Source organism: Haemorhous mexicanus, chromosome 15 (assembly GCF_027477595.1).
Source record: "Haemorhous mexicanus isolate bHaeMex1 chromosome 15, bHaeMex1.pri, whole genome shotgun sequence".
Lineage (NCBI taxonomy): Eukaryota > Metazoa > Chordata > Aves > Passeriformes > Fringillidae > Haemorhous > Haemorhous mexicanus.
In genome coordinates this window covers 1,146,815-1,157,742 of record NC_082355.1, presented here as the reverse complement: position 1 = coordinate 1,157,742, position 10,928 = coordinate 1,146,815, and the positions used below count along the sequence as shown (strand labels likewise).

Below are 10,928 nucleotides of genomic sequence, written 5' to 3'. Positions count from 1 at the left end.
CACTGAGACCGAGCACCAGACACAGTCAAATGTCACCGTTTAAAAAATTAAAGACATTTAGTGAAGAAAGTTACATTACAGATCAACAACTTACAAAACTTCTGTAAAAAGAAAATAAATGTTGCCCAGTTTTCTTGCCCCTCGTGTGAGAGCAGTGGACAGAAGTCCCAGGAGTCACATTTCAGAATTGGTGGGGTCTTGGCTGTTGTCCACCTGTGTGGGGTGTCTGTAATGAAACAGAGGCTGAAGTCAGTGGGAACAGAGTGTTTCCTTTGGGGCTGGTTTGGCATTTCCTCAGTAAAATGGAAAATTCTGGAGAAGAGTGAGCACCAGGCATAGCAAATCACACCTGGGCCTGACAACAGTGACATCCTCAGGTGCCTGAGCTGCACCCTGGACCCCTTGTGGGGGTTGCTGCTGGAGCCTCTTCTGCTGAGGGGTCTCAAGTCCAACATGTGGCTCAAAGCAGGGCTCAGCCAGGGCTTTATCCAGTCAGGTCTTGGCACCTCCTAAGGAGGGAGCCTGCACTGTGGGGATCCTGTCCCACTGCTTGGCTGTTCCCACAGTGGGGTTTTCTCCTCTCCAGCGTGAGCAGCGTGTCTCCACTCCCACCCCACTGTCCCTTCTCTTCTTCCCCCTGGCTCCATCTTCTTGCTGCCCTCTCCTGGCTGTGGGTGCTGCTCTGAGCTTTCCCTTCTCCAGCTGGACAATCCTCTTTTCCAGGATTCTAATGTACAAGTGTTTCATGGAGGAGGAAGGAGTAACAGGAGATACTTGTCCTAATTGCAAGGAATACACCCCAAAGTTACCACCCACTTCTTTCTGAAACATTGTACTTTCATTTATCCTCACATTTCCGTTCTGCAGCCTTCAGTCTGTGATTACAGCCAGTTCACAGATCAAACAATTCATTCTTCATTTCCTTCAGAGAATGAGTTGGTGGCAGAAGTTTGTGGAACACAGAACACTGGATCCCATCCTCCTTTGGTTAATTAAGGCAGGTGTTTGGCATCTGTCTCTTTAATGGAGAGAAGGAACCATACCATCATTCTGCTAATTTAAGAACAAATATGAGATCAGTTTCTGCAGCAATTCCTTTTTCTCCCAGCTGTTTTCAGCAGCTGGTTCAGCACTGCCCCAGCACATTAATCACTGTATGGCTTCTTGGACTGGCTCCTCTCTGCTCCCATCTCCTTCATGCTGTACAAGGGCTCCACGAGCTTGTTGTGAACCAGCATTAAACCTGATGGAGAGAGTCAAAAGGCAATTTAAGCAGACATAATAAAGGAAAGTTCTCCTTCATTGGATGCTAATGGAATTAGACATTACTGTTGTCCTTGTGCCTTTGCTCCCACACTAAGCATTAAGCATTTACCTTCACACATACTACTGTAATATATTTAAGGAATATACTCCATTGGGAGTTACTTATACAGCAACACCTCTGCAAAGGCATGGCTTGTGCTCCTAAAAATATAACAGAGCAGCTGCCTGGCCTGGTCAAACATTCACCTTTGAAGTATTTCACTGTTTTGACTTTGAGCTCCAGCGTGGCGTCCTCGTCGCACACGAACACGGTGTTGGGGTGCTGCTGGAAGGCCGACACCGTCCACATGTGGTTGACACCATCCTCGATGGCTTTGTACAGAGCAAAGGCTTTGTGGGCTCCTGTGATCAGGATCATCACCTGCAGCCCCAGACACAGAGAGGGGCAGTCAGGGAGAGCCCAACCACACCCTGCCCAGCTGAGAATGGGGGCACCCCTGTCACCGTCCCCACAGCCACTTCTCTGTGCTGCTGCTGCTCTGGCTGCTTCAGCTCTCAATGAAATCACAGCCTGCTGGGTCACTGCAGTGGTCCTTTGGGCACCTGTACACTGAGATTTCACAAGTGCAGATCAAGAATAGACTCCAGTAAAAGTGTGCCACACAGTTTTCATGACCTGCTGGTGTGACATCAAGTCTCCAGTTACTCTCCAGGTGAGATTCCTAACCAAAGACACCCTCCCAAACCTTCCTGGCTTCCTGTGGGGAACAGCTGCTGCAGGGTTACACAAACACAAGTGCCAGCAGAGCCTCTCCATGGTGTTGCAGGATGCCAGAGGACAGGAGGATCAGGCATTCTGTGGCAGGCATATCCCACACCAGAGGACACCAGAGGACACATGGCTGCTCCATAACAGGATAACCTTTGGCTGCTCCAGAGGAACTGCAGGAAGCCACTTCTTATTTCCTCACCTCTCTGGCATCCATGACAGTGCCTACTCCAACTGTCAAAGCCATGGTGGGCACTTTGGAGAGGTCACCATCAAAGAACCTGGCATTGGCCAGGATGGTGTCCATGGCCAAGGTCTTGACTCGTGTCCTGGACACCAGGCTGGATCCCGGCTCGTTGAAGGCGATGTGACCGTCGGGGCCGATGCCTGGACAGGGACAGCGTGGGCAGAGGGTCAGCTGTGGCAGCAGAGCCAGCATCTCTCCCAGGAGAAGCACAGGCAGTGCTCCCAGGAACACAGAGCTGAGAAAAAACCCTGCAGTTCCTCTGCTCCAGCTCAGATTTGTGTCTGCTAGGAAAACCCAGACAATGCCCTGATTGTGCTGGGACAATGACAAAGCATAGGAGGTGGCAGAACCTTATGGCAAACTGATGGCAAGAGCTTGTGTGGGAAAAGCTACTCCCAGCAGTTTCTTGTTGCCACTGACAATTGATAAATACCTCATATTTGTACAGTTCTAGTCCTTCCCATTTCTCCTGCTAACAGTTCCTGAACAATTCACTGACTGCGCTGAAAGACCTAAAGGTGGGAGTGGTAGGTGGGGAGACAAAGCTGCCAGGACACTGCAGTGCCCAGGGCCATGGGCTGTGGGGTGGATTTCACTGCAAATGCACTGAAAATGAACAATCCTGGCAATAAATGAGAGCTGGGGAGGACAGGCACAGCTTTGGGACAGGGTTTAGAGGCTGCTGCTCTCGGGTTCTCACCTCCAACAAACAGCTCGATGCCTCCAGCTGCTTTGATTTTCTCCTCAAACGCATCACACTCTGCCTGGAGATCAGGGGCGTTTCCATCCAAGATGTGGACGTTTTCTGGTGAGATGTCAATGTGCTTGAAGAAGTTATTCCACATGAAGGAATGGTAACTTTCTGGGTGATCCCTCGGGAGACCTGGTAACAGAACACACAGGACTGAGGCCAAATGGAACAGTATCACCCATAACAAAGCACTTCCACACCCCTGCAGTGGCTCTGGTGACAGAGCACTGCTCTCTCTGTCCTTTGTCACACCCTCAGCTTTCAGAGTTGTTTCTGTTTCCCTAAATACCAGAATTAAAATCAGCTCCTGTAAGACACGTGCCCATATTAATATACAACAGATGTTCAAAAAGCAGGTCTGTGCTGTGCCTCATCTGTCAGTACCTTTCCAGCCCTTTTCTCTTCATATTAGTAAGAATTATTAAAAAACTGCAGAAGCCTGGGAAATAATAATTATTCTACAATTACTGCATATTTACCCCCCTTGAATACTGTAAACCCACAATGCATTGCTTATTCCCTAATGCTGCTTGATTGGGGTTATTCACAGAAAAAAAACCTCCTGACCAGGATAAAATTAGCATTAGCAAATATTTAGCTTGTATGTTTTTCACCTTTGGATCTATTTCTTCTGAGGAGACTGTTTCACCATGACTTCAGCAACAGCAGTCCTTTGCTACCTCAGCAGGAGATACCTGAGGGCACTCAGGGGACACGCTGGTCTTTGTAAGGGACCTTTATAACCCCAGAACAAAGGTGAAGGTAATGCTGCATGCTGAGCCTGCATGGATAAGCTGTTCTTGCCTGCTCAGTGCCTGAGTGCAGCTAACACACAGCAGTGTCTGTAATAGTGTATGCAATACTGGGCAACACCAGCATCCAATTTTGTCCATACGTTTCCAAACCTGTGGAAAAAATTTCAAATTTCTTCCATAGGTTTTCAAATTGTCCCCCTTTGCTACTTCTCTGGAAGTGTTTAAGGAAAGACTGGACGTGGCACTCAGAGCCATGGTTCAGCTGACACCGTGGTGTGGGGTCACAGGCTGGACCCGATGATCTCAGAGCTCTTTTCCACCCTAACTGATGCTGTAACTGTGAAATGCTGATGCTGTAACTCTGTGAATGTTGATGCTGTAACTCTGTGAAGGTTGATGCTGTAACTCTGTGAAGGTTGATGCTGTAACTCTGTGAAGTGTTGATGCTGTAACTCTGTGAAGTGTTGATGCTGTAACTCTGTGAAGTGTTGATGCTGTAACTCTGTGAATGTTGTCCCTCTTACCTGCACAGGTGGATTTCAGGCACCGCCAGGCTCTGCCGGGGTAGGGGCCCAGCAGCTCCCGGGCAGGGACAAAGGCGACAGGACAGGTGGCTGCGGCACTCACCCACGTACTCGTCCATGTTGAAGGTCTTCACGTACTTGAAGGAGAGGTCCCCGTTGCGGTAGTACTCCACCAGCTTGCCGTAGCAGCCCAGGGGGGTGCTGCCTGCGGGGAGCGGCCGCCTCAGCCGGGGCAGGGCCCGTGCTCGGCCCCGGCCCGGCCGCCCCCCGGCACCCACCTGTGGGCAGCCCCAGCGTGAAGAAGCGCCCGGGGCCGGGCCCGAACTGCACGATGCGGTTGCGGATGTACTTGGCCGCCCACTCGCTGGCCTGCGAGTAATTCTCCAGGATGATGAGCTTCATGGTGGGGCCGCCCGGGACCGCCGCTGCCTTCGCCGGGGATCGCCGCCACTTCCCGGATCGCCTCTGCCCGCGATCGCCGCCGCCTCTGCGGATCAGCCCTGCCCGCAGCCTCCGCTTCCTCCCGGCTCGCCCTGCCCGGGATCACTTCCGCGGGTGGGCGGGGAGCGCCGGGCCCGGCCCCGCGGGAGGGCCCCGGGCAGCGCCGGAGCGGAGCGGCCGAACGGGGCGCGCCGGGAGCTGCGGCGGCGAGCGGCTGCTCGGTGAATGTCACCGCCCTGCAGCGCGCCTGTCGTCCAGGCACAGCTGCGGGAAGCAATGCTTCCTCCAGATACGTGCAAACGGCCCTGAATATCTCGGTGTGGTTCTGCTGGAGTGTCACCATTACAGCAGGGATCCCCCCGACTCTGTCCTTCATTCAGCTTTTCAGGCCGAGAGCGAAGCTCCCAGCCTTGTCCCACCAAAATGAGCTGCTCTCACGCTTCAGCTCTTCTGTAGGGACTCGCTTTGGGGCATGTTGGGGTCGTTCTGGGGGATGGAGAGACCGTGATCTCTGTCTGACCTTGCTCCTGGCACAGTGGTATCCCCAAAACACTTTCCTGCTGTTGCTCCAGCTGCCTTCAAGCTCTCATGAAAATGTGCCCGAGCTCTCCTTGCACAGGCTTGGTTCATTGTTGGGACACAAAGATCGTACTTCAAAGTTAGACCGATATTCAATTTCATCAGAAGGAAGAATGAGCTACAAATTGCTTTGCTGGGACCCAGCCCATGCAGTTACTTCTCATTTTAATAATTTAAATGACCTGGCTAGACCCAGTGCTCCCGGTATTGTCTCATCCTGGAGAGCCCTTGGGTTGCCCGTGGGAATGATGGGTGTGGCGGGCTGTGGGCACACACGGGAAGAGTTTTAGGCCACAGAGACTAAATAAATTCCACGGACAGGTGTTTCCATAGCAGTGTCAGCCCACGGGCAGGTCTCCCGGTGGCCGGTGTTGGGTGAGGAGCTGCAGCAGCGGCATTCCCGGCTCTCCCGCAGGGCAGGGCAGGGCAGCCTGGGCTCTGCCTCTGTGGGACAGTGCCCACTGGTGCCGTGGGGGCCATTTCGGTGCGGCAGACCCATGGGTTCCCCGGGCACTGGCAGGAATCATGGCAGCGGAGGGTTCGGAGGCACAGGACCGAGGTGCCGGGACGGGGACGGCAGGGGACGGGGACCTGGCTGTGGTCTGGACCCTTCCCATGCTGAAGCTGCTTCAGTCCTTATCCAGGATGCTGCCTGCACGAAGGACACCTGGTGAGCGCACACCTGTCCTGCACACACACCTGGGAGCTCCCACATCACCCCTGTTGTGGCACAACTGCGGCTTCTGGTGTGCAAAGCCAAAACTGCTGCAGGGCTGGGCAGGGAGAGAGCCCCGGCACCGCCGCTCCCCGCAGAGCCCTCAGCGGCTCGCTCGGTTAACCTGGAAACGCGGCCAGCGCTCGGAAATTTCGGAAAAGCCAATTCAGGAGGCACAGCCCGCATAGGAACTGATGGCAGGGACACCACGGACTTCTTCCCTCGGCGGTGAGCTCCAGGGAACAGCCGGGGTGACCTGTGGGTTGTGGGCATTAGACAATGGAGAGAGCGTCACCTCAGCCCCTGCCTCCACCTGCCCTGCCCCGGCTCTCCTGGGACGAGTGGAGAGCTGCTGCCCCTGGTGCCGGCCTCGCAGCCCCCCAGCTGCTCACACAGCGCCGTTGTGGGGATGGGGTCGGTGAAATCCGAGTGTTGGAGGGCTCTGACTGCACAGGTGTGGCTTTCAGCTCCCCTGCCAGTGGCTTGGGCAGCTGCAGTGCACAAAGATGCAGGAGGAGCCGACAGCTCCCCGTAAAAGCAAAACATGTTTTGGTGAAAGCAAAAGCTGCAGCGGAGCCAGGCAGGTGCCCCCGCGCTGCCCACACCCAGCACATCCTGTGCATCCACACGCTCCATCCACCCCGAGCTGCTCCGGGCTGGGCTATGCGTGTGACTCGCATGCTGGATATTTTTAGGTATGATAATTTCTGCCCGTTATTGTTCCTGCGTTTACAGCGAGCTGTTCCCATGCTGAAGAACTTCCTGGTGTCTGAACAGGCTGATTTTCCTTCCTTGCAAAAGCAGCAGATGGAAGGAAACAAACACTTCTCTTCAGGAGAAGCTGAAGTTTCATGGGGGAGCTCTTAGAAACCCAGCCTTTTCTTTTGCCCCATCTTGAAGGGACCGGAGTCAGCAGTGCTCAGAGACCAGGGCTTTTGCTATTGGAACTTCTTGGGAGCACTGGGATTCTTTTCCTGAAACAGCAACAATTAAAAAATTATCTCCATGAAGAATCCTCTCTCCAAATCCTGTAATTAAAGAGTCTCTTTAATATCCACCATCAGTCACCTCTTCCTGCTCCAGCATGTTCCATTTATCTTCTGACCCCAATTTATAAGAAAAGGAGAAATAACAGATCGGGAGGGGAGCTGCTCTTTCCTGCAAGCCCCACTCACATCTTGGCTCTCCCAACAGCACCCAAATCCTAGTTAGGATTTTCTGGGGTCACAACAAGCCTATGGGTAGGGCAATGATCAGGCAGCTCTGGAGAGCACCAGTGCCAGTCCCTTCCCATTTTGCAGGTGATGTTGCCATGACAAAGCTGTCAGGACCTCACTCCTCACCAGGTTCAAAACTGCCAGCCTAAGCAGTAAGGGATTTAATCTGGATAGCAAGGTTAAATTAACCGTTGGTTAATTGTGATTCCTCCAGTAGGATGAAGAAACAACAGAGCAACAAAGGGCATTGGTGAAATCAGTGAGCTGGGGCCCCTGAAGTCAGGCTGGACTGAGCTGGCTGTGCTGATGGAGGCAATTTGGAGCTCAGCTCTGCTTGCCCCGTGCACCATCCAGCACAACTCACTGCATCCCTCCATATCTGCCCCTCGGTTCTGCTGCTGGGTTTCAGAGGAAGAGAATTCCCATTGGGAAATTCTTCCAATTCAATGCCACTGTTGTTTTCATTCCTCCTCCTCACAATACTCGTGGCTTGTGGGGCCATAATTTTCCACACCAGTGAACAAGGCCCTGCTTCCACTCGGCTGTGGGATGTGTGGCTGTGCTCACTGGGGCTCTCCCCGTTCCAGCAGACCCCATGTGACAGAGTGGCTTTTGTTGTTGTAACAAACACTGAAATTGCAGCTGCCTGCGTGTCCAGAACCCTGCAGGGAGCCCCACACCTGCAGAACCTGCTGCTTCCGAGGCAGTGGGGCAGCTGCCCTGGGCAGGAGCTGTCAGAGCCACAGAATGGTTTGGGTGGGAAGGGACCTTAAGATTGTCCAGTTTCACCCCCTGCCATGAGCATTCCAGCATCCCAGGTGGCTCCAAGCCCGATCCAACCCGGCCTTAGACACTTCCAGGGATAGGCCAGCCACAGTTCAGCTTTTTTGGGCAAAAAGATCAAAGATGATTCAAATAGAAGATGATCCCAAGCACAAAAAGTCTTTGTGGCCAAGTGATATTTTTGGGAGGAGCATCTGTTAGAGAGCATTTATTAATCCTTAACAAATCTCTCCAGATTAATTATACAACTCTAATTCAGGATGTTATTCCACAGTGGGGAATGACATCTATGGATGTTCAAACCCTGTGAATCCAATTCTTGCACATGGAGTGTTTCTGCCTCCAGGGACACAGGAGTACTTTCAAATTGATGACAAAATGTTTCTGTCGTGTGAACAATTTTTTTTTTTAATTGAATAATTTAGCACTAAAAGGTTAGAAGAAAGATCTAGCTTTAATGTCCTGCTAAATTCTTACTAGTTTAGCTTACACGCCCTGCTTTTGAGGTTTCTTATTTAGCTTTTAGTGTTCAATATTTATTACAAAGTGCAGATTAAAAGTGTTCCCTTTACTGCTCAGTTGTACACAATAGTTAAAGGAACACATGTACAGCTCCAAGATTTCAGAGGACTCAGTCCTCTACTTGTCATACTTTCAATTGCTTTCAAATACTTTCACAGCACATCCCGTACGGAAGTCACTAAAATCAATGACTTCAAGCTTCAAGTGTCTCTTGGGAGAAAAGACATTTTGTACTGGAGAAAAAGACAAAAAAACCAGAGGCATGAAGTGATTTGCCTCAAACCACTTGGGAAATGAAAGCAGAACCAGTCATGTGCTGTAACCACAGCATCATCTTTCTACTGAGCTTCCCCACCTTAGAAAATAAAAATAAATACAGGGAGAGAAGCTGGAAGAAGTTGTCCTTACCCCTCCGGAGTCAGTCATGCTCAGACTGGATGGACTAATTAGCCCGTGATTTGCCTCCACTGGCCCCAAAATGGCTTTGACACAAATGGTTTCACCATTTCTCCAGGATACGTTCCAGCACCTTCTCTGAGGACATGCACAGGTTGCATCTTATTTTAATCTCTGTGTTGTCCAAGTCAATCACTGTGCAGCTAATTACCACTGCTGCTACAGCCTTACTTAGGGGTGTAATCCCACCTCAGCAGTGAGTAAATCCATGCATGTCATCAGGGCAGCTCCTCAGTGCAGGGAAATTCTCAGTGCAAATCGAGAGTCTTGTGAAAAGGTGAAACCAGAGTCTGTCAGTGCCTGCAGCTCTTGTTCCAGCTCCTTCAAAGGCATCTGTGTTGCAAGAACCCTGCCTCGTCCTTGTGTCTCCAGCATTTCTCAGGAGTCACTCTTGGAGGTTATTCATGGCTAAAATCCTTCACGGTTCCTGCCTCTCCTTCACCATGAGAACTGGGATGTTCATTCATCTCACTAAGACATCGATGAGCTCCCTACCCCTCAAAGGCAAAATACAGGGAGAAAAGAATCCAGGCTGATTATGGTAGGGAATAATGAGCACTGAGGCCTGTATTTATGACTGAGTGTGCAGCTCAAAACCATGTCCTCGGGCTTCAATGCTTGCAACTCTCTGAATTTGCAGTTTGGAATCCTAGTGGGGCTGATTCAGCCTTCCTCATCCTAAAGCTGATATATTTAAATCTCATCCACCTTAGGGATTGATGTGGGTAATTTTCTGCAAGCCTGACTAGAGCTGAACCGTGCATGTAGAAAACAAATGTTACACAAGCTGAGAAGTGTTTTGGCCACTGAAGAACTCAGAATAAACCAATTTCTCTCACCGCGTGGTTTCCTACACGTGCTCCTTTTGGAAGGAGGGAGCTCAACACCATCTGCTCCCTGTGGATATGGAACAGCTGATGGCCAACACCTTGTGTTTGGTGCAGCTTCCCTGTTCCCTGCCCCTGTGGTGGGACAGGGATGGCTGGGGTCATGTGTGACCCAGGCTTGGTCAGTGTGACTCACACAGGGCTGGTTCCCCAGGGCTGGCTCTGGTGTGTCCCTGCTGAGGCAGCATGGCTTTACATCAATTTCCTGACCCCCTAGGTTTCACTATCACATCCTATGGCAGCTTCCACTCTGAAAATTATACTTGAGTTCCACAATGTACATTATGTGAAGTGCACGGAGTTTGTGGGGTCACTCCTGCAGCTGCGGCAGTGTCGGGGTCGTGCTGCTGGCTCTCGGCATTCCCGCAGGCAGCGGCACACCGGGTCCCCACACACAGCCGGGCCGGCTCCTGGCTGGCTCGGGTCACCCTCCAGCCCTGGTTGGGACCCAGCCCGGCACAGAAGGACCCGGGGGTGCTGCTTGACAGGAGCTGAACATGAGCCCAGGTGTGCCCAGGAGGGCAAGAGGCCAATGGCACCTGGGCTGTCTCAGCAATAGGGTGGCCAGCAGGAGCAGGGCAGGGACTGTCCCCTGTGCTGGCACTGCTGAGGTGTCACCATGAGTGCTGTGTCCAATTCTGGGCCCCTCATGGTGAGAGAGACATTGAGGGGCTGCAGCGTGCCCAGGGAAGGGAACGGAGCTGGGAAGGGTCTGGAGCCCTAGGAGCAGCTGAGGGAGCTGGGAAGGGGCTCAGCCTGGAGCAAAGGAGGCTCAGGGGAGCCCTTGTGGCTCTGCACAGCTCCTGCCAGGAGGGGACAGCTGGGGTGGGATTTGGCATCTGCTCCCAGGGAACAGGGACAGGAGGAGAGGGAACGGCCTCAGGCTGGGCCAGGGCAGGCTCAGGGTGGGCACAGCAGGAATTTCCCCGTGGAAAGGGGGCTCAGGCACTGGCACTGCCCAGGGAGGGCTGGAGAGCCCATCCCTGGAGTGCCCAAGGCAGGGCTGGAGCTGGCAC

General features: G+C 52.5%; 1 protein-coding gene across 2 annotated transcripts; it reads right to left on the bottom strand.

Annotated features, from left to right (window-relative positions):
* Window positions 1–32: 32 nt before the first annotated feature.
* On the bottom strand, window positions 33–4,852 carry GNPDA1 (glucosamine-6-phosphate deaminase 1). Of its 2 annotated transcripts, XR_009488421.1 has the most exons (7): window positions 4,591–4,852; window positions 4,416–4,517; window positions 2,983–3,165; window positions 2,238–2,422; window positions 1,513–1,687; window positions 853–1,243; window positions 33–226 (listed from the first exon to the last, which is right to left on the bottom strand). XR_009488421.1 is itself a non-coding variant. In XM_059860575.1 (6 exons), the coding sequence occupies exons 1-6, from the start codon at window positions 4,712–4,714 to the stop codon at window positions 1,146–1,148; spliced, it is 867 nt and encodes a 288-aa protein (XP_059716558.1). In that variant the 5' UTR covers window positions 4,715–4,852; the 3' UTR covers window positions 33–1,145. The 2 variants fall into 2 exon arrangements, 1 of the variants encoding a protein (XP_059716558.1); XM_059860575.1 differs by having other exon boundaries at window positions 33–1,243.
* Window positions 4,853–10,928: the final 6,076 nt, after the last annotated feature.

Excerpts from the sequence above, each read along its gene's own strand:
- GNPDA1 (XM_059860575.1), bottom strand. The coding sequence starts at position 4,714 with ATGAAGCTCATCATCCTGGAGAATTACTCGCAGGCCAGCGAGTGGGCG. Across the intron at positions 2,423-2,982 it reads CATCGAGCTGTTTGTTGGAG|GCATCGGCCCCGACGGTCAC; the intron begins GTGAGAACCCGA and ends GTCCCTGTCCAG. Across the intron at positions 1,244-1,512 it reads AACAGTGAAATACTTCAAAG|GTTTAATGCTGGTTCACAAC; the intron begins GTGAATGTTTGA and ends TCTCTCCATCAG.